The sequence below is a fragment of the Macaca fascicularis genome, chromosome 17, assembly GCF_037993035.2.
Source record: "Macaca fascicularis isolate 582-1 chromosome 17, T2T-MFA8v1.1".
NCBI classification, from domain to species: Eukaryota; Metazoa; Chordata; class Mammalia; order Primates; family Cercopithecidae; genus Macaca; species Macaca fascicularis.
Genome location: NC_088391.1, coordinates 66695142 through 66719726, shown reverse-complemented (window position 1 = coordinate 66719726; position 24585 = coordinate 66695142). Strand labels below are relative to the sequence as shown.

The 24585-nt window shown below is 38.2% G+C and overlaps 1 protein-coding gene across 28 annotated transcripts in view; it reads right to left on the bottom strand.

Annotated features, from left to right (window-relative positions):
* The window catches only part of LMO7 (LIM domain 7), a 218602-nt gene that overhangs the window by 108293 nt on the left and 85724 nt on the right, over positions 1 to 24585 (bottom strand). For all 28 annotated transcript variants that reach the window (XM_015439347.3, XM_015439351.3, XM_015439352.3 and 25 more), the window contains exon 3: positions 20730 to 20799. In XM_015439347.3, coding sequence (XP_015294833.3) covers positions 20730 to 20799 — 70 coding nt within the window. The remainder of the gene's footprint in view (positions 1 to 20729; positions 20800 to 24585) is intronic.

The following is a 24585-nucleotide window of genomic DNA, read 5'->3' as shown; positions in this document are numbered from 1 at the left end:
CCACTAGTCTAGGCAAAGAATTTATGATTGAGACCTCAAAAGCACAGGCAATAAAAACAAGAATAGACAAATGGTACTTAAACTAAAAGGCTTCTACACAGCAAAAGAAATAATCAACAAAGTGAAAAGGTCACCTGTGGAATGGGAGAAAATATTTGCAAATTATATACATCCAAGAGCAGACTGAAATCCAGAATTTATAAGAGACAACAAAAATCCAACTAAACCCATTAAAAAGTGAGCCAAGGATATAAATAAACCTTTTTCAATAGAAGACAAATGGCCAACAAAAACATGAAAAAGTGTTCAACATTACAATCAGAGAAATGCAAATTAAAAACACTATATCATTTTACACCAATCAGAATGACTATTATTAAAAAGACAGAAAATGACAGATGTTGGAGAAAATGCAGAGAAACGGGAATGCTTATACACTGCCGGTGGGAATGTAAATTAGTGCAGTCTCTATGGAAAACAGTGTGGAGATCTGTCAAAGAACTAAAAAATAGAACTACCATATGATCCAGCAATCCCACTACTTCACATCTACCCAGAGAAAAAGAAATCAGTATATCAAAGAGATGCCTGCACTTGTATGTTTTCTGCAGCACTATTCACAATAGCAAAGATACGGAATCAACCTAAGTGTCCATCAGTGGAGGACTGGATAAATAAAATGTGGTATACATCCACAATGGAATACTATTCAGCCATTAAAAAATGAAATCATGTCTTTCACACCAACACGAATGGAACTGGAGGCCATTATCTTAAGCGAAACAACTCAGATGCAGAAAGACAAATACTACGTGTTCTCATAAGTGGGAGCCAAATAATGTATACACATGGAAGTAGAGTGTGAATGATGGAAAACGGGGACTCAGAGCATTGTGGGGATGGGAAGGGGGTAGATGATGGGAGGTTGCTTGGTGGATACAATGTGCAATGTTCCAGGGATGAATGCACTGAAGGCCCTTACTTCACCACAATACAATATATCAAGGTAGCAAAATTGCACTTGTGCCCCCATGAATATAAATTTTTTTAAATGTTCTTTGGCCAGGCGCAGTGGCTCGTGTCTGTAATCCCAGCACTTTGGAAGTCTGAGGCGGGCAGATCACCTGAAGTCAGGAGTTCGAGACCAGCCTGACTAACATGGTGAAACCCTGTCTCTACTAAAACTACAAAAATTAGCCGGGCATAATGGCAGGTGCCTGTAATCCCAGCTACTCAGGAGGCTGAGGCAGGAGAATCGCTTGAACTTGGGAGGCAGAGGTTGCAGTGAGCCAAGATCACGCCATTGCACTCCAGCCTGGGTGACAGAGGGAGACTCTGTCAAAAAATAAAATAAAATAAAATAAAATAAAATAAAATAAAATAAAATAAAATGTTCTTTAACAAGTGCTGTTGCATATATATATACACACACACACACATACACACAGAGAGATAGTCTAATTTACATAAATGCCATTATGCACCAGATTTCTCTCATACATTGAATCATTTCATTATGTAAAATGTAAATCCTCATGAAAATGTACTACACCCCCCTAGGCTCTTACCCTTCCCAAAGTCACTTTCATTTTTACTTGATCAAAAAATATATATTTGATAAAATTTCAAGCATGACAACCTCCAACACATACAGGGAATACTCTGCATCAGGGAACCTTAATGTGACAATACAGAAATGTCTACTCATAAGATCAAGCCAGTTAGACCCACTTCTGCAAAAACTTCCTGAGTGCACAGGGTTAAGAGTTATCATCATAAGTAAAAGTGAAAAGACACTTTTATAAACAGTGTAAAAATAGAGACAAGGTTAATAAAAGGATTTATTACAAAAGTCCTAAATAAGATCCAAATCCTAACTAATTCTGAAAATGAGTGAATTACTTCTCAGCGCTATGACCTAAAGGCCTTACGAAGCTTAAACCAAGGCTCCCAGAATGACACCCCCTGGAAGTGTTCCCTGTCACTTAACCAAGTACTCTTGTCATGATTACTTTGGTCTGGTATTCCCAGAAAGGGTTCTTGCCTACTTTAAACAAGTTTTCAATTAAAAAAAAGAGCTGGCCTGGCACAGTGGCTCATGCCTGTAATCCCTGCACTTCAGGAGGCTGAGGCGGGCAGCTCATAAGGTCAGGAGATCAAGACCATCCTGGCTAACACGGTGAAACCCGTCTCTACTAAAAATACAAAAAATTAGCCGGGCGTGGTGGCAGACGCCTGTAGTTCCAGCTACTCGGGAGGCTGAGGCAGGAGAATGGTGTGAACCTGGGAGGCAGAGCTTGCAGTGGGCCAAGGTTGCGCCACTGCACTCCAGCCTGGGCGACAGAGAGAGACTCCATCTCAAAAAAAAAAAAAAAAAAAAAGAGCTGAGTACATAGTACATAATGATGCTGATCAATTTACCCTTAAGCCAAGATACTTGGTGACCTCAACTCCTTTCCTATTTATAATCTGGCAAAGTCCCTGCCTCCTCTAACCCTGAAATTGACAATGCCAAAAATGTTAGCAAGTATGTACCAGCAATCAAGAGATAACTGTTACTGAAGCAGAGAAATTCAGCTAAGTCCATATCTTAGCATTATGATTTATAGACATGGGACCCCAGTCAAAGTCATGAGAGGGAGTCACACAGCCCTCAGATGCAGCTGATGCACGGTCAAAATGGAGGACCACTGACCCAGTCACTTGCTACACAAAGCGTGGCCACAGACCATCAGCATCAGGGTCACCTGGGAGCCTGCTAAAACTTCAGAATCTCTAGCTACACCCCAGACCTACTGAACCACACTCCGCATTTTAAGAAAATCCCTGGTCAGTGGTGGCTCACGCCTCTAATCCCAGCACTTTGGGAGGCCAAGGCAGGTCTCAATTCCTTGAGACCAGAAATTAGAGACCAGCCTGGGCAACACAGTCAGACCCTGTCTCTCTACAAAAAAATAAAATTATTATCCAAGTGTGGTGGCACGCACCTGTAGTCCTAGCTACTTGGGAGGCTGAAGTGGGAGTATATAGCTTGAGCTCGGGAGTTTGAGGCTGCAGTGAGCCATTATCGCACCACTGTATTCCAGCCTGGGCAATAAAGCAAGACTCTGTCTCCAAAAAGAAAAAAAAAAAAAGGATCCCCCAGGTGAATTGAATTTTTGTGGACAAAAGTTTTTTGGCAATTAAAGTGAGGAAAATGTTTCATCAAATATAACTTAAGACAGTGTTTCTATTTAGTATGCACACAAGTCACCCAGAGATTATGGAGTTTACTATTAGATCACCAAAAGTACTTGAATCTTATTCTTATGCTATATTGTGACCAGTTGTTTTAAGGCAACTTCTAAGTAGCAGGGTGACTAAAATATATCCAATTTTGCATTTTAATTATACCGTTTCTATTAAGAAAGCAGTTGTGTGTGCTTTGATGTGCTAGCACTGGTTTTTTTTTAATCTATTATTTTGGATAATCATCGCTTTTTATGGTATAGCTAATAATGGCATAGCTAATAATAAATGTATTTTGCCAAGTAACACCTACATTTCATGACTATAATATATAGGCAAACACTCAGAGATCCAATTTCAATAGTTATTTGTGAAGAAAATAAGCAGTCAGTCTCAGCCATTTTTTAAAATTTTTCCTTGGGGAACAAATTTCTCTCCAAAAAAAAAAGGTGGGGGTGAGGGCTCAGCCATTTGCTGATAACGAAGGAACTAAGGACAAGGAGAGCCGTAAAGTTTAGTAACATGTGAAAGTAAAAATAGGAACCAACTAGGAGAGCTTAAAGGAATTGCCAAGAGACACTGTGGGCCCAAGGGATTATGTAGGATAACAATGCCAGCACCATTTGGCAGAGCTGGAGCAACAGCCAAACCAACGAGGCAGAGCTGAGCTGGCAAGTTAGGGCAGCATCAGGTCAGGGAGGGCTGAGCATTCTGGTAAAGGCTAGTTGAAATGCTTCAGCCACTTGGGTTACAATTAACTACATAAAGCAATAACAGGCTGTGGCAAACTGCAGTATGAATTAAGTGACAGTCTTGCACATGATTCATCAAATTAAACTTTACATCAAAAATGAGATAATTCTAAAACTCACCGACTCTTTTCTCCCAAAGTGCTGAAATAGATGCTTAAGTTCCATTCTCAAGTTATCCATGTTCCAAAGCAAAACAAATAAGTAATTAAGAAAAAATGTCACTGTGACACTAAAATGCATATTTTATGAAGCACTAACATGTATTTAACAAGGAACACTACACGGTAAAACTGTAAAGCCGGCTAGAAATTGGGGCACCTTTAGTGCAACCTTTCCCAATGATCTTTAGCATCACTTACATAGATAATGAGTCTAGATCATCACCTTTTGTTTAAGAATTTCCAGCCCCAGGGACTCACTGCTTTATGAGGCTGATTCACTTTTAATCCAGCACTTTTGGGAGGCTTAGGCAGGAGTATTGCTTGAGCCCAGGAGTTCCAGACCAGCCTGGGCAATATAGTGAGACCTCATCTCTACAAAAACCTTAAAAAATTAGCAGCAGGCCAGTGCCTGTAGTCCCAGCTACTCCGGAGGCTGAGATGGGAGGATCACTTGGAGCCCAGGAGGAGGAGGAGGTTGCAATGAGCCAAGATCATGCCACTGCTCTCCAGCCTGGATGACAGAACCAGACCCTGCCTCAAAAAAAAAAAGAAAGAAAGAAAAAAGAAAGTCTAAAGACTCCCTCACTGTAACTGTAAAACACTGATCCTAAATCTGCCCACCTAGTAATGCAAACTAAATCTCATCTTCCTCCCGTGACAGCCCCTTGCCTACTTAGACAATTCTCTTGCCTCATACTCCAACCTCACATCTTCTCTTTAGATCCCCCTTGTTTCCTCAACATCCATTGTCCCTCATGTGACATTTTCCAGTTATTCCCAACCGACCCTCCCCTTAATAGCCAATTTTCCTAAGCTAATATTTACTGAGTTCTTATGATATGCCAGGTAACATACTGAACCACTTTATGCTAATTATCTTATTCAAATTCTTACCAAAAAACGCTGTGAAGTCTTATTATCATTCCCACTCCACACATGAGGAAACTGAGGTGTAAGGGGTTATGTGACTTGCCCAAGGTCACACACTATGTTGTGGAGCTGGGATTCAAATCCAGCAGTTAGATTACTGAATCTGTGCTCTTAACCACTGTATTAGTCTCCTATTATTGCCACAACAAATTGCCACCATTCAGTTGTTTAAAACAACGCAATTTTATTATCTTACAGTTCTGGAGGTCAGAAGTCCAAAATCAGTCTGACTGACTTAAAATCAAGGTGCCCTTGGGACTATGTTCCTTCTGCTACACCTTTTAGGAGAGAATCCAGTTCCTCGCATTTTCCAGCTTCCAGAAGCCACCTGCATTCCTTGGCTCATAACCCCTGTTCCTCCATCTTCAAAGTCAGCAGCCTCATGTAATCTGCCAAGTAACACCTACATTTTGTGACTACAATATATAGGTAAATACTCAGAGATGCAACTCAAGGTGCCCACCCAGCTCTCCTAGTTGGTCCCTATACATGAGGCTCCCTCACTCAGCCATCTGTCCGGTCCTCTCTCTCCTCGTTCCCTCTTCCTCTTACAGGTATGCTTGGAATTACACAGAGCCCACCTGGATCACGCAGGCTACGCTCCTCATCTCAGGATCAACTGATTAGCAACCACAATCCCATCTGCAACCTAATTCTTCCTTGCCTTGTAACATATTCACTATTTCCATGGATTACAACATGAACATCCTTGGGGGCCATTATTCCACCTACCACAACTGCCATGCCACCTTCAAGACATGTACCTGTGGGTTATGTCCTCCTCCCTGGAATGAAGCACCTGTAACTCAAATACTGGATGCCAGGTGTGGCTAAACATTACTCGAAGGCTCACTGATAATGCTCATCTCGTGTGAGTAACACTGTAATTGTGAGAGTTTAGTGAGGAAAAAGAGATAAAATGTGATTGGCAGTTTCTAGCATACAGTAAGTGGACAGAATTCCCCTAACTTCTCTTGTTACAGGCTATGGGTGCTTTTCATTGTAGCATCTGTATTAGGCCATCAGCTGAGATCATGTGTGGCAGCAATAGCCTGGTGACACCAACATCACTGTTCACAGGAAGATGACCTGTGAGCTTTAATGAACCATGGGCTAGTCAAATTTAGAAGAAAAGTAAGTTGGATATAGAGAAGAATCTGAATTGTAAACCCTGTGATGGTGTCAGTGAGGTGCCATGGATAAAGGCTTAAAATGCATGATTAAGTTTGGCGACAATATAAAACCAACTCACATGACTGATTTTTTTTCCAACTAAAATATCATTGAAATTTATCCCTCATAAATATTCTTTTGGAGACTTAGGCCCATCCAGATCATTTTTTAGTCTAGATTTTCATATCTAAGACACTAGCTACACTTTTTTGCTTCAACATGTGCAAACTGGACTAAGTATGTTTGCAAGGTTTTCACCCCATCTTTTTTTTTTTTAATGTAAACAGGGCAAGCACAAAGTCCTAAGGCCAACTACCAGAAACCTCACTTGAAGTTTACATGGATTTAAATACTTTGGCTTCTTGAAATTGAGCATGTTTATTCAACTATTTAAGATTTCACCTACAGAAAATATTATCTGGTCCACTTTTTCTCATCTTGACAATACTGAGGCCATGACGACAGGTACCTTGCAGGAATCTAAAAAAGATGCTTAAAGGGAGAACACTGGTAATAAAAATGAATAAAATATAAATAAATAAAATGAACATAATGTCAGGGAGATGACAAGAGACCAAGGAAGCCAGAAACTCCTGTCTATAGGACATCCCATATAATGGTCACTTTAGGGGAATGCAGGCCATTGTTGGCAGATCCATCAATACAAGCCAAATGCAAGGATTGCATCAAAAATCTCAGTATAAATACATGTTGGCTCAAATTTTAAAAACAAAAACTGTACAAGATGAACAAAACCCACCCATGGGCCATTCCACCACCTCTAGAGGGTCTCCCACACTCTCCATGGGGACAGGTCCATTGATCTGTTGCTTTAGAGCATTTTGTTTCTGGTGTACAAGGCTGGCTTCTAGTGATTACCCGATTTCTTAAAAATCACAAACTATCCCTTTTACCATCTTTTCCATGATGCTGCCAGGGAACAACATTTAAAATCTACATCACTCTTTTTATATATATATTTACCAATTAGTGATCTTCTGCAACTTGCTTCATCCTCTACAGATTCTCTCTTGATTTTCCCCTTCCCCCACCAACCTTCTGTCTCATATTTATTAACTCAATAAACTACTGGTGCAAAAGCCCCTCAATTCCCTCTCAATTCATTAGCAACTCCTATACACTCTTCCATCAAAACATATGGAAAATTTGACCTCTTCTCAGTAACACATAGAGAGACCCTTGTTGCTACCATTCCCTCCTGCCTGGACTACTGTCTTTGTCTGGTTCTCTGGAGAAAGAGGATCAACAGGATGTATATTGAAAGAGATTTTATTATAAAGAATCACGGAAGCAGAGAAGTCCCAAAATCTGCAGACAGCTGATGAGCTGATGGTATAGTTTACTCTCTAAGGCTGCAAGCCTCCTCTAAGAACCAGGAGAGCTAATGGAATGATATGAGTTCCTGTCTGAAAAGCAGCAGGCTCTACACTTAAGAGCTAATGTTTCAGTTCAAACTCCAGCAGTCAGACAGAAGAGTTCTCTATTGCTAGCAGGAGGGTTCGCCTTTTTTTCTAGTCCGGCCTTCCATGACTAGATGAGGCCCATTCACAGTAGGGACAGCAATCTGCTTTACTCAGATTACTAACCTCATACAATAACAGCCCCACAAACACACCCAGAATAATGACTGAACAAATATATCTGGGCACCCTATGGTCCAGTCAAGTTGACACATACGATTACCCATTATAACCAATGAAATTGTTCAACTGGCTTTCCTTCATCTTCTTGATTTCTTTCAGTTTATTTTTCACATAGCAACCGCTAATTTTGTATTATTCTTAACAGTTTTTAGATAAAACTCACATACCATATAATTCACCCATTTGTGTACAATTCAACGTTTTTAGTACTTCAACACAAATATGTGCATCCTTCATCACAGGCAACCAACGACCTAACAACAGATTTTTCTCAAAAGCCCCCAATACTTTAAGTAAAATGTAGCCTACCCAACAAAGCCCATGATGCTTTAACAGCCTCACTTGACTACTTCTCATTCTGTTCAGACCCTCAGGACTCTCCTTGCTGATTCCCTCTTTGTTCCTCTGTCTGGAAACCTCCCACCCACCCCACCAGGGCCCAATCCAGGCTCCTGATCAAATGTTGACTCAGAAAGATGTCCATGAGCCCTTGTCTAAAATGTTTCTCATACAAACACTCAATCATTCTTTATTCACATTTTTTTTTCAATGTAACTATTGGTAACTGATAAGGTATTATATATTTTTTCACTGTAATTTTTGGCACCTGGAGCTGATATGCCATTTCATCACCTCTGGCACTTCTCCTGCACTCTCCACGGGAACCAGCACATGGATCTGTTGCTTTAGAGCATAGTGCTTCTGGTCGACAAGGCTGTGCTCCCTGCAACCCCCTACTCCACGGCATGTCAGCCCCATGAGGGAGAAATATTCTGTCTCTTTCACAGCTGTGACTCTGCCTTGTTTATAGCTGTGTCCCAAGTTCCTGAAACAGTGTCTGACACATAGTAGGGGTTCAATAAGTCTTTTTAGGATGAGAAGCAGTCATGGGCCTAAAATAAAGTGGGTGACCAGTACCTTCATACCAGTTTTACACCTTGGATTCTATTTCCTGTCAACTTTATTTGCTCTTCCCTTTCCAATTTCTACATAACAAAAGGTACCTAGGGGAGACATTCCAAGTTTATCTGAACTGAACGAAACTGTCATGTATGATATAATCCTACTTGAATACTGAAACAATTATTTTTACCTTTACAAGTTAATTACAGTGTTGCTTTAGCAATTCTAATTCATTAACATTTAAAAAAAAGTTGCCCTCAAGGCTGAAACTTGGCAAGTAAATGTTCATCTTAGATTTAAAAGCAGGCAGGTTTTGGAACTCCAGGAAGTGTTCTTAAACTTGTGCCAACGTTATGACTAAGAGATTATGGCTAGAAATAAAATAGCAGTTTCTTCATATGCAGTGCACATCAAGAGAGTATTGGAAACAACTACAATGTTGACCCGAAATTGTTAAGTTTTCTTTCTGGGTGACACTGACCTTTAATTGGGAATGGAAGAGATGCAGGCAGACAAGGAGACTCAAGAAAATTTCCAAAGAATACATTATAAATAACTCTACCATAATGAACTTATTTACATGCCATTTACATGACGGTGTTAAGACATTCAGATATTCACCATCAAGTATTTGTTATCTTGAAGACAGCAATGCACAATCTTCAGTTTATTCATATTGGATAACCTCAAACTGTCAAACTACAGGTGGTGATCCATAGAAGTTCCAGTAAAATAGACATTACAAAAAATGACTAAAATTAATATACAACCTTGAAAAATGTCATTTTTTTTAGTGTGTTTTTGTGGGGTTTTTGTTCTTTTTTTAACTTGTAAGTTCAGGGGTACATGTGCAGGTATGTTATACAGGTAAATTCACGTCATGGGGGTTTGTTGTACAGATTATTTCATCAGCCAGTACTAAACCTAGCACCCATTTGTTATTTTTCCTGATCCTCTCCCTCCTCCCATCCTGCACTCTCATGCAGGCCTCGGTGCCTGTTGTTCTCCTCTGTGTCCATGTGTTCTCATCATTTAGCTCCCACTTATATGTGAGAATATATGGTATTTGGTTTTCTTTTCTTGCATTAGTTTGCTAAGGATAATGGCCTCCAGCTCCACTTATGTCCCTGCAAAGGACACGATCTTATTCTTTTTTATGACTGCATAGTATTCTATGCTACATATGTACCACATTTTCTTTTTCCAGTCTACCATTGATGGTCATTTAGGTTGATCCCAAGTCTTTGCTACTGTGAATAGTGCAGCAATGAACATAAATGTGCATGTGTCTTTATGATAGAATGATTTGGGTATATACCCAGTAACAGGATTTCTGGGTCAAATGGTAGTTCTATTTTTAGCTCTTTGAGTAAACACCACACAGCTTCCCACAGTGGTTGAACTAATTTACACTCCCACCAACAGTTCATTTTTCTCCACAACCTCACCAGCACCTGTTATTTTTTGACTTTTTAGTAATAGCCATTCTGACTGTTGTGCAATGATCTCTCATTGTGGTTTTGATTTGCATTTCTCTAATGATTAGTGATGTTGAGCTTTTTTTCATATGCCTATTGGTTGCAGATATGTCTTCTTTTGAAAAGTATCTGCTCGTGTCCTTTGCACACTTTTTAGTGAGGTTGTTTTTTCTCGTACATTTAAGTTCCTATGGATGCTGAATATTAGACCTTTGTCAGATACAGTTTGCAAAAATTTTCTCCCATTCTGTAGCTTGTCTGTTTACTCTGTTAACAGTTCCTTTTGCTGTGCAGAAGTTCTTTAGGTTGATTACATCCCATTTGTCAATTTTTGCTTTTGTTGCGATTGCTTTTGGCGTCTTTGTCATGAAGTTTTTGCTTATGCCTATGTCCAGAATGTTATTGCCTAGGTTGTCTTTCATGGTTTTTATAGTTTGTGGTTTTACATTTAAGTCTTTAATCCATCTCAAGTTAATTTTTGTATATGGTACAAGGAAATGTTTCACTTTCAATCTTCTGTGTATGGCTAGCCAGTTATACCAGCACTATTTATTGAATAGGAAGTCCTTTCCTCATTGTTTGTTTTTGTCAGCTTTGTCAAAGATCAGATGGTTGTAGGTGTGCAGCCTTATTTCTGAGCCCTCTATTCTGTTCCATTGGTCTATGTGTCTGTTTTTGTACCAGTAACATGCTGTTTTGGCTACTGTTGCCCCGTAGTATAGTTTGAAGTCAGGTAGTATGAGGCCTCCAGTTTTGTTCTTTTTGCTTAGAATTACCCTAGCTATTCAGGCTTTTTTGGTTTCACATTAAAAATATTTTTCCAGTTCTGTGAAGAATGTCATTGGTAGTTTGACAGGAATAGCATTGAATCTATAATTTGCTTTGGGCAGTGTGGCTATATTAATGATTTTGATTCTAATTCATGAACATGAAATATTTTTCTGCTTATTTGTGTCATCTCTGATTTCTCTCTGATTTCTCTAAGCAGTTTTGTAGTTCTCATTGTACAGATCTTTCACTTCCCTGGTTAGCTGTATTCCTACGTATTTTATTCTTTTGGTGGCAATTGTGAATGGGACGGCATTCCTAACTTGGCTCCAGGCATGACTGTAGTTAATGTATAGGAATGCTAGATTTTTGTACATTGATTTTGTATCTTGAAACTTAGCTGAAGTTGTTTAACAGCTTAAGGAGCTTTGGGGCCGAGACTATGCAGTCTTCTAGTTATAAAATCAAGTCATCTGCAAACAAGGGTAGTTTGACTTCCTCTCTTTCTATTTGGATGGCACTTATTTCTCTTGACTGATTGCTCTGGCCAAGACTTCCAATACTATGTTGAGTAGGAGTAGTAAGAGAGGGTATCCTGGTCTTGTATCAATCTTCAAGGGCAATGCTTTCAGCTTTTGCCCATTCAGTATGTCATCTCTGGGTTTGGCACAGATGGCTCTTATTATTTTGAGGTATATTCCTTCTCTACCTAGTTTATGGAGAGTTTTAACATGAAGGGAGGTGGAATTTTATCAAAAGACTTTTCCGCATCTATTGAGATAATCATGTGGGTTTTTGCCTTTGGTTCTGTTTATGTGATGAATTACATTTATTGATTTGCATATGTTGAACGAACCTTGCATCCCAGCAATAAAGCCTACTTGATCATGGTAGATAAGCTATTTTATGTGCTGCTGGATTCAGTTTGCCAGTGTTTTGTTGAGGATTTTTGCATCGATGTTCATCAAGGACACTGGCCAGAAGTTTCCTTTTGAAAACATCATTTCCAATGTGTAAACTGACCTTATTCTTAGTAAATGGCTAAGTTTCATGCTACAAAATCTTACAGAGGTAGAATAATACATTGATGATGGTAATACTGTAGTAGTCTCCCATGTCTTTATTTACAAGAAAAAAATACTCCATGTTTTTGTTATTGGTGTTTTGTTTTTAAGGAAATTGATGAGATTGACAAAGTGGTAAAATAAGAACATTTAAATGTTAGTGTTTGAGGCATTATGTCAGAACTTGTGACAGTGGCTTACCCTCCCTTTGAAATAAAACTATTTATTCAATATAGTTTTGATAAAGAGACCACAATTTAGCAGTTTTAATCAAGTTTATTGATATCCTTTAACATTTACTGTCTCTATTAGGAAATGAAAGAAAAAGTTTAAAATCAAGTATCTTTTAACTCAATGAAACACCAAGGTCTGATGCAATAGGTATAAAATTGCTCCAATATACTGATAGGTGAAAAATAAATAAAAGTTAAAGAGCATGATAATTTACAGAAATATACAGACTTCAATATTTATCTAATATACCAAAAAACAAAAGTAGACTTGAGGCAGAAGTTGTGCCAGACCCATGCTATAGGAGGGGACTTCAGTGTTGCCCCTCCACACCCTCCTTAAGCTGCAGAGGCTGTTTACATCCATCTGATGATGGAGGTCATGACAGCCAGAATCAGCTCTGTACCAATGCTGCTGTTAGTGACTAGGCAAGTAAGCAGGCAAGGATGAGGGAGTCACACAGAATTCACCCAGTGGAAGCCTTTCTTAAATTTTCTAGGTAGATACTCTCCTCAAACAAATCTACAAAAATTTTCTAGGTAGATACTCTCCTCAAACAAATCTACAAACTCAGCAATAAAATTCCAGAAGAGAAAATAGGCACTAATGATCTTAACTTTAAGTGGTTTTTTTAAACTAGCTCTAGAATACCACCTTCCTGTCTCTTCCCATGTTGTTGCTTCTATCAGTGTTTTGCTTTTTTAATTTACTTTATTTATTGAAAGAGATGAGGTCTCACTCTGTCAGCCAGGTTGGAGCGCAGTGACTCAATCATAGCTCATTGTACCCTCGAACTGCTGGGCTCAAGCAATCCTCCTGCCTTGACAAAACTTGGGTAGAAATATTTAAATTGTACAGCAGATTCCTCAGGTGAATTTTCTATTGCAGCTGGAAAGGAACAACCTGATGTGTCAGCAGTGACCTCCACATAGAGCAGGTCACGATATTTTGCCATGGGAGAGTGAGGGGAAGTGTGTAGTAGAGTAAAGATGAAAGAGTCAGAAGTAATTTCACATGAACAATGTACAAGAATATTAGCCATTAAAAACCTTCCAGAAAATAGCAGTAAGAAGGGATGCATAGACTTGCCTTTTATTTCTTATTTCCCTTGCCATTATGAAGTCAAGGGAAACAGACACATCCAACATCTTAAGCTAGCTGGCATCATTGCCCATTTCCTGCTTTCTACAGCACTCCTGAATGAGGAGACAATCTTCCCAACCTCTGCCTTACACCTTCTACTCCTGAAAGTAATCTGAACGATGCTCAATTCAGCACATATTTTTTTATGCAAATGTGAATATACTAAGGATTTTCCCACTGAGCACACTGATTGACAGACATTCAAAGGAATGATTCAAACAAAATTTTCTGGTATATCTTTGCTTTTCAAAGGGAAATTAAAATGGAAAGCATGAGTAGGTAATCAAATCTAAAGTCAGCCAGCCAAAGAGCCTGTGTAAAGGGCAGTGCTTAATTTCTTAATTCTTTAGCTCAGTGGTTCTCAATCAGGGATTATTTTATCCCATGGGAGTCACTGGCAATGTCAAGAGATATTTTTAACTGTCACAAATGGGGGAATGGCATCTAGTGAGCAGAGGCCAGGGATGCTGCTCAACATTCCAGTATGCACACGACAGACCTCCACGACAAAGAATTATTTGGCCAAAGTATCAACAGTGCCAAGGTTGAGAAACCTTGCTTTAGCTAAATGCAAATAAATCATGAGGGGTCCAGCTGACTATAGGTCTTGGGGTTAATGACTTCCCTGATGTTTCTACACATTCTATATTTCGTGCACACTAACATATCAGATGGTAAACATTATTCTGGTTCAATAGCTCTTTTTACCATCAGGATATCTCACCTGTTTTTTAAGGTTTTGTTTTGAGATTGGGTTTTTTGTTTTGAGATTGCATTTTTAAAAAAAAATCCCAAATGAAATTTTGGTTTTGAGTTTCAGTGATTTGAACATACCCACATTTAACACCAGCAAATTTTTTGGAAGGCTCAAACTCTTGGGTCAGATTTTAAAACATGGCTTTGTGAAGAACAGAAAGAAGAGATAGAGAACATGTATTTCTTTATAAAATTAAACTCAGCCAACTGAGAAAAGCCCTATCTCTATAAGAAAAAATCTAGGAAAACGTGGCTACTGTCCTCCCAAAGAAAAAATAATTACATGAATGTTTCAAGCAAAGCATTCAATATATTTCTAAACCATCTAAACATCTCTCTCTGTACTGCCATTGCTCAAGGGATATCTTCTGTGGTTTTCCCACAGGTCCACATGCAAAAGGTAAATCCATTGCCCTGACCCCAAAGCTAAATACACATGGTAGCTGAGGTTACTTGGATGAAAAGCATACCTACAGCAAAGGGTGTAAGAAAGGAGTAATGGAAGATGGGATGTGGAACACCATAACGACTCAGCTAAAACCCTTACACAGAAATTTTTACTATATTTGAACTGCCTTGGTGTATCTACCTTACACAAACCTCCTTCACAGTACCCACCTCAACCTGAACTGAATGAACCAAAAAAACCCAACACTCCTGACCACAGTTCATTTGGCCAAGACGACTATCTTCTTATGGAATTCATCCACAGGCTGGCCAGTGACCTGGGATATTTGTAGCCTTCAAAGAAAAGGAATCCATTCAGATTCCTCTTTGAGAACCTCAACTAAGGGACACCAAAGAAATTCTGCTGGAAATGGGGAAAACTGGGTGAAGGGTACAGAGGATCTTTTTTACTGGTTTTTGCAGTTTTCTGTGAATCTTTATTTATTTCAAAGTAAAAGGTTTTGTTTTTTTAAAAAAGGTATTAACTAAAACATATACCTATCTGTACTAATTTCCTAGAGCTGTATTTGGTACTTTGTTCATTTTGGTAAAAAGTACCAAAAAACCAGGTGGCTTAAAATAACAAAGATTTTTTATCTTGCAGTTCTGGATGCTAGAAGTCCAAAATTAAGGTGTTAGCAAAGCCACGCTCCCTATGAAATCTATGATTGGCCAGCAATCGTAGGTGTTCTCTGGCTTGTAGATGCATCACTCCAATCCTATCTTTATATGGCATTCTTCCTGTGTGTCTGTGTCTTCACAGGCCATCCTTTTAGAAGGACACCAGTCATATTAGATTAGGGGTCCTCCTTACCCCAGTATGAGCTCATTATAACTAGTTATATCATCTCCAACAACTCTATTCCCAAATAAGGTCACATTCTAAGGTACTGGGGTTTAGGACTTCAACATATTTATTTTTCGGGTGGGAGGCACAATTCAACCTATAGCACTACCCCATCAAAGACCTAGATCTAGAATCTTTTATTTTTCACAATGGAAATCTTGTTCATTCATTTCTTTAAAAAATCTTTGATCTCCTATATGTATCAGTCACTATACTAGATGCTGTGAACACAAAAATGGCTAGTTTGACAAGTCTGGCTCAGATTATTTATTCTTCTGGAAGTGTCAACGAAGTCTTCTAACATCCTCCTCCTCAAGGAATCCCTAGAGGTCAGCCTTCATAGTTCCCCTACAACTGCTCATGGACATGCAACAAATGTCACAGTCCACTGTAATGCTCTGTGGCACATTTATTATGTGGTGCTTTCTTGCTTGTTTGCTAATTTATTTGCCTTGTCTCCCCTCTTTAACTAGAATGTAAACTCTTTGAGGTCATGGTTTGGGACTTCATTGTTCCTTTGATACACACCTATAAACTAGAAAAATCTTCAACTTAGTAAGCACTCAATTATTTATTTTAAAAATGAACATTCTTTGACTGTCTGCATGTCAGACTACCTGTATATTTAGTCCTCATAACAACCTTTCCCAGGCATCTGCTGGAGCCCTAATTCATACTTGGAATTAAGGCTTTGAAAAGTTTTACTATAACCATCCTGACAAACAGGCATCAGAAGGAGTCAAGTGAGGCATGATGACAACTTCAAACCAATTGGGCTTAGCCCAGTTCTGCAGCTGTGGTCACTTTTATGCTCCTACAGCCAATCGAAAATGCTCAGTGTCCTGTATTCGAAAAATATTCCTATTTGATACACCAGAAATACAGTCCACTTTAACTTCTAAATATAAAATCCAAACTAGATAGAATTTCTGGTGCTTGAAATAGAAACACTTGGAGAGATCCTTGAATTTAAAAATAAAATACACTTGTGCTTTCATGTAATCATACAATCAGAAAATTGAATAAAACCTCCACTGGCCAACAACAACAAACCACTACAATTCGAGCATTCCAAATATGAAGGGTGTTTGAGATCAAAGTCTAATTTGCTTTAAAATGCATGTAATTGATCCAAGAAATGACAATTTTAAATTAAAGCAATAAGCTATTTAATTAAAACCATTTGAAAAAATATTTTCAATACTATTGAAACTTACTATTAAAAGTATATTATATAAAAATAAGATATTTTATAAGTCATTTTTATATAAAGCTTATTTGTTTTATTTAACTGAATATTTCCTCCTAGAAAGTGCAGTGGCTCACGCCTGTAATTCCAGCACTTTGGGAGGCCGGGGCGGGCAAATCCCAAGGTCAGGAGATAGAGACCATCCAGTCCAATGTGGTGAAACCCCGTCTCTACTTAAAAAAAAAAAAAAAGCAACTTGAGCAAAGTCTCAGGATACAAAATCAATGTGCAAAAATCACAAGCATTCTTATACACCAGTAACAGACAAACAGAGAGCCAAATCATGAATGAACTCCCATTCACAATTGCTTCGAAGAGAATAAAATACCTAGGAATCCAACTTACAATGGATTAGTAAAGCACCTCTTCAAGGAGAACTACAAACCACTGCTCAGTGAAATAAAAGAGAACACAAACAAATGGAAGAACATACCATGCTCATGGATAGGAAGAATCAATATTGTGAAAATGGCCATACTGCCCAAGGTTATTTATAGATTCAATGCCATCCCCATCAAGCTACCAATGAGTTTCTTCACAGAATTGGAAAAAACTGCTTTAAAGTTCATATGGAACCAAAAAAGAGCCCGCATTGCCAAGACAATCCTAAGTCAAAAGAACAAAGCTGGAGGCATCACGCTACCTGACTTCAAACTATACTACAAGGCTACAGTAACCAAAACAGCATGGTACTGGTACCAAAACAGAGATATAGACCAATGGAACAGAACAGAGTCCTCAGAAATAATACCACACATCTACAGCCATCTGATCTTTGACAAACCTGAGAGAAACAAGAAATGGGGAAAGGATTCCCTATTTAATAAATGGTGCTGGGAAAATTGGCTAGCCATAAGTAGAAAGCTGAAACTGGATCCTTTCCTTACTCCTTATACGAAAATTAATTCATGATGGATTAGAGACTTAAATGTTAGACCTAAAACCATAAAAACCCTAGGAAAAAAAACCTAGGTAATACCATTCAGGACATAGGCATGGGCAAGGACTTCATGTCTAAAACACCAAAAGCAATGGCAACGAAAGTCAGAATTGACAAATGGGATCTCATTAAACTAAAGAGCTTCTGCACAGCAAAAGAAACTACCATCAGAGTGAACAGGCAACCTACAGAATGGGAGAAAATTTTTGCAATCTACTCATCTGACAAAGGGCTAATATCCAGAACCTATAAAGAACTCAATCAAATTTACGAGAAAAAAAACCCAAACAACCCCATCAAAAAGTGGGCAAAGGATATGAACAGACATTTCTCAAAAGAAGATATTCATACAGCCAACAGACACATGAAAAAATGCTCATCATCACTCGCCATCAGAGAAATGCAAATCAAAATCACAATGAGATACCATCTCACACCACTTAGAATGGCAATCATTAAAAAATCAGGAAACAACAGGTGCTGGAGAGGATGTGGAGAAATAGGAACACTTTTACACTGTTGGTGGGACTGTAAACTAGTTCGACCATTGTGGAAAACAGTGTGGCGATTCCTCAAGGATCTAGAACTAGAAATACCATTTGACCCAGTCATCCCATTACTGGGGATATACCCAAAGGATTATAAGTCATTCTGCTATAAAGACACATGCACACGTATGTTTACTGCGGCACTATTCACAATAGCAAAGACTTGGAATCAACCCAAATGTCCATCAGTGACAGACTGGATTAAGAAAATGTGGCACATATACACCATGGAATACTATGCAGCCATAAAAAAGGATGAATTCGTGTCCTTTGTAGGGACATGGATGCAGCTGGAAACCAACATTCTCAGCAAACTATCACAAGAACAGAAAACCAAATACCTCATGTTCTCACTCATAGGTGGGAAGTGAACAATGAGATCACTTGGACACAGGAAGGGGAGCATCACACACCGGGTCCTATTGTGGGGAGGGGTGGTGGTGAGCGATAGCATTAGGAGATATACCTAATGTCAATGACGAGTTAATGGGTGCAGCACACCAACACGGCACATGTATACATATGTAACAAACCTGCACGTTGTGCACATGTACCCTAGAACTTAAAGTATAATGAAAAAAAAAAAAGAAAAGAAGTAATAAAGATCAGAGCATAACTAAATAAAATAGTGACTAAAAAATGCAAAAGATTAATGAAAAAAAAAATTTTAAAAAAATTAGCTGGGCGTGGTGGCATGAGCCTGTAGTCCCAGCTACTTGGGAGGCTGACGCAGGGGAATTGCTTGCACCCAGAAGGCGGAGTTTTCAAGGAGCCGAGATCGCCCTACTGCACTCCAGCTTAGCGACAGAGTAAGACTCCATCTCAAAAAAAGTTTTAAAAAGACTTCAAAAACTAAATTTTTTTCATTTTATTCCTTAAATAACAAACCTCTTCTGACTCACTGTATTACCAGTAGAAAATTGTGTGTGTGTGTGTGTGTGTGTGTGTGTATGTGTACATAGACACACAGAACCCACCAATCTTAGGTGTTGTCCCATTTTTGGAAAGGGCTCACAAGCTCCAGGGTCCTACAAACCTCCCCTCTCCTCCTGAAGAGGGGGTAAGTGGGGTGGGACAAATAGAGTCATGGCATGAGAATGTTTTTAGAAAAGTACAGGATAAAAGTTGGGTAGAAATATTTAAATTGTACAGCTCTATGTGTATGTATATACATATATACACACACACACACATATATACACATAATATTTTTAACCTAATCAAATTTGAAATCAATAAAATTATTAGGTCAGCTGCCTATTAATGATAGATATAGAATATAGGAAACTTGGTAGGTAGGAAGGAATTAATATTTGAGCCCAGCTGCTCTGGGAATTTTATGTATATTTTATTTTGAAATAAAATTATTAACAATTTTTCATTCCTTCTCTCCTAGACAGATATTTTCTGAGGAACACTCTGCAACCAACACCCCTATCAAGAATTTAATGACATTTTTGTAACTTCTGCAAATCCAGAAATGTTGGTATTGCTAACTTTAATTACTCATGCCTTTAACATCTGTAAACACATGAATGGTCAAACAGAAATTTCCTGAATGCATTATAAACAGCATGAATAGTCTAAAAATAGTAAGGTTTGTGTTTACGTTCCAATTATTAGCTATCTTAAACTTCAGAGTGCTCTGAAGTTGATTTAACTTACTTCTATTATTGCGTTGATTTTTAAGGATTTCTAACATTTTAAAAATTATCCATCATTTGTATTTGATTGTAAATTATTTCCACAGGCAGAGCCCCACACTATTATTGTCCTCTGAAATGTCTTACCCCATCTGAGTAGCTACCTTGGGACAGTGTGGGGTATATTTTATACACAAAATCCTGATTTGAAAGCTAGAAAGAATCTACAGAACCATCACGCTCATTTTATGGGTAATATTACTGTGGCAAAGAAGAAGACAGAGACTTGTGCAACCTCACACAGGACTTTGGTGGGAAACCTATTACATAAAGTAACAGAGCTAGCAGGCCTTGACTATTTTGGAAATGCACTTAGGGTCTATGTGCTGGCTGAGGGCAATGCACAAGCATCACGTGGCAGAAACATGACAACTGGTGAACATCTCGCAGTCTGAGCCACCATTGTGGTAGCCAGCAAACAGCTCACATAGGGCTGAGCTTCAGAAGAAGGTGACCCTGAGCAAATGCAATTTGTGGAAGAAATAAGCCAAGAATGTAAATATATGAAGTTTGAAGGCACAAAAATCAAAACAAACAATTAAAAAATAAAATAAAAGCCTCCAGGCAAAAGGGAAACAGAAAGGAACTACAGATAAAAGGAAGACATCACCAAACACACTTTGCTTCAACAAAAAAACCATAACCTAATTTCAATGGTAATTGCAGATACAAAAACCTGCCAATGCCACCTCTTTACATTTCAAAGACCAATAAATTTAGTTGTGAAGGTAATTTACTACTTACCAATCCTGCTATTGGTGTAGACAGTCTATTGATCTTCTTAATGACGCCAGGTTTAAGCTTATTAATCAAACTGAAAGTAAACAAATACAGATGCAATTAAAAGATGCCAATATCAGTTTTTTTAGCATTCTCAAAAATCACATATATCACTATTCCCTCCCCTCAATGTGTTATACAGAGCCAATAGCCCATAAGAAAGTAAATAACCAAGACATCAAGTCTAGAGACAAAGAGGGGCACCACACACAACGGTGAGCGGACCTCCGTAGTCTATATCCTTTATGTGTGGACACAGACCCACTTACATATCCAAAACCATCCTTCAAAGAGCTAGTTTCACATTAAAGAAAAGTAATATTTGGTTCTGTTTCAAGTGCCAGTTAAAGAATCTCTTCATTATAATTTATCTCACTTCACCCAAAGAATACTATTTTCTACTAATAGTTTTCATTGATTGTTTTTCCCAAACTGATCATTTTTAAAGGTATCTTCAAAATCATATTATTTTGCCACATTTAAAAGGTGAGGTGGACTCATACAAATAGTCAACTAGCTTTTATTGGTAACTCATTCAAGTCCATAATTGATTGCTTTATTACCACAGCAGAATGACTGGGCAAACATTAAATTCAATGCACCAGAACTCCCCCAAATTAACTAAGTTACCTCAGAATCTAGTATTTTAGATTAAACAGAATCAGTTTAAGTTAACATGAAAGACACGGCAAAGATATCTATGTCTCCATACTCTATAAAAAAGAAACTCAGTTTTGACAACTGAAACTTGGTACAATTTTGCTTCTAAATCTAGATTATTATGAACTCTTTTTTATTGATTTAGTTCACTGACACTCTGCCAGATCGTGTAGAAATTTAACACTATAAAAATGCTTTTCTATTAATGTTACCTTGGTTAATTAATCGTTAATCACTGTCAGAGAACAGTATCTTGAAACTGATTTTCCTATTCAAAAACCCATACACAAGAAATAATTCTTTATTCTGTAACAGAGCTCCAAACAGAAAGCAAATAAAGAAGAAATCATGAAACATTCTTAATTGACTGGTCTCCTTAGCAAAATGGGCAGCAAAAAAAAAAAAAAAATCTGAAACCTGTGGAATGTCACTCCTTCAACATTCCAAAGACTTACATATACACTTGAGTTTGCTGAAAATAAAAAAAGACAAAAGTCTTGATTTAATAACCTACAGAATGTTGTTCAACAGGATTCAAAATTACAAAACAGTGGCTATGAAGATCTCATTTTGTGAACAAAAGATGTTTTTCTGTTTTCATGGTTTCTACACACAAAGATTAGACAAGTTAGTTAATATAGCTAATAATACCATTCTCCCAACTCAATTTCCTAGAACAATTATTCCATGATACCTAATTTCTGATTTGTACACAGAAAGCCAAGTAGAAAGCAAAGCTTTCTCCCTTCATGTCCACATGATCTTTTTCTTAATCACTAGCTGAGAAGTCAGAAATGAATTGAGTAAGTTTATAAGAAATAACAATTGCAAATTAATTCTCCTAGTTGTTCCTTATTAACAGTATTTCTATATTTCTGTTACTGGTGGCATTCTTGCAATGCATAGAAGAACTAGTAACTGCAGCATTATGGAATAGGAACATAATTCTGGAAAGTATAAATCAAGAAATTATTTGCAGTTTGTGACCACTAGCTCGGCACTGACTTTCTTACAGTAACTTGTATTTTGAAATTTGATCTTTAAATGACATAAATTGAGGCCATTATGAGCTGAGGAAACATATAAAATGTCAGGAAAGTCTGGCAGGAGGAAGAGTGTCATAAATTTCTACTCCACCTATTTGAGTCACTGGTGACTTTGGCCAGGTCATTCAGCTTACCTGTTTATATCACATATCATTTTTACATTACAGGTTTCATAAGAGAAAGTACATTTTAAAAAACACTGTTTCTGAAATTAATAATAGCACAACCTACTCTCAATTGGGTCAGCCAAGGGGAGTAAGAGATCCAGGTAAAGGGAATAGAAAAGATAAACGATGTCTCCCAATAATGAGTTAATTAACACTTCCCTCATCAGAAGGTTCAAAGCTATTACTTAGAAGTGACAGACACACAATGGATTAGCATTCCTTTTCCACCCTAAACCTTCAAGTACATGTGCAAACACGGAAATAAACTGAGGGAAAAAACAATACTCTGAATAACACACAAACTAGCCTCTAAAAAGTTGAGTCACTAAAAGAAAATGCTGTTTTCTTTTGTTAGCAGTGACAATTCTAAGGACTACAAGATGGAGAAAAGACACATAGAGTCTTGGCAAATGCTGAACACCCAATTAAATTTTGAATCATCAAAAATTATTTTCACATACAATTAAAGGACAACCTTTTAGAGTATTTCTTCTAAGGAGGAAAACAATGGGTCTCATAAAATGTAAATTTCTGTGAAATTTAAGTCTGCCTAGAGGAATGGGGCATAGCCTTATGTCAAATCAAAAACAGGAGTCATCTATGGAAATACTCTCTTCTACAAATAGAACTTCTTTGCCTAACAAGCGTTCTTCAATCACACATACGGAATTCCTAAGGTAACACTGGCTTCAGGTAACTGATTCTATTCAAGATTCAGATAACATAACCTTCCAGATACCTCTATGTACTAGGACCTAGAATCATTCAAGGAGCCGTTGTATCAGCCTGCATCCCCTTGTTCCATCCCTCTAGCCCTAGCTTGAATTATCGCTCTCTTCCTCCAAGCCTTTCCTTAGGCCAGAGCCTAAACCTGGTTATGTGCTTGGTTAGTGCATGAGAGGGCTTGCTCTTTTGGTAGGATTAAAACCAGAAGGAAGCACCTAGTAATCTGACACCTCCCAAGTCAGAGCATTCACAGGTAAGGCCAGCAATTTCTCTCCTTCTCCCTCAGCTCATCCCTTGCTAGGATCTGAATGTTTGCATTCCTCCCAAAACTCATACCTTGAAATCCTAACCCTGAAAGTAACAGTATTAGGAGGTGGAGCCCCTGGGAGGTGATTAGGTCATAAGAGCAGAACCCTCATGAGTGGGATTAGGTCCCTCATAAAAGAGGCTCCTGAAAGTTGCCTTGCCCCTTCCACCACAAGAGGTTACAGTGAGAAGTCTGTCTATGAAGGAAGCAGGTCCTCACTATATGCCAAATATGCCGGTGTCTTGATCTTAGACTTCCCAGCCTCCAGAACTGTGATAAACAGATTTCTATTGTTTATAAACTACCTAATTTATGGTATCTTGATGTAGCAGCAGCCCAAGCAGACTAAGACATCTCTCAAGTTGCCTCCTCCCTTTCCTTCTCACTCCCCTCCCTCACCCTCAAACAAACTGTCCACTCCCTTCAAAGGAGTTGCACGACGACAGATAATAGAGAGCTGGCTCTGTTCAAAAGCTTTGTCAGTGAATATAACCCACTTTAATCATAACTCGGAGAGGAAATTCAGAAAACTGTACATAAAGCTCAATATAATGTCTGGCTCAGTTATAAAAGCTTTAGTGAGAACTAGAATTTGATGCTCTGTTTCTAATAGTGTCCAGAAACTAGTTCTAAATGCCCAATCTCATTTTTCGCTTTATCAGAAAGTTTTCAGTTGAGGTACAAAATTTATGGACACCTTTTGAGCTCCTATTTCCAAAGATTTTCACAATGAACAAGGAAGATGACATGGAACAACATATCAATACACTGAATGAACTTTTTAACCTGCGAATTATTTTATTAGTCATTCACGCATACATATTTCTAATATCTTTCTGTCACGTGCATTTTTTAAATATATATGCTCACATTATCAAACTTCTATTAGTAACTAAATTTTTGAAGATATACTA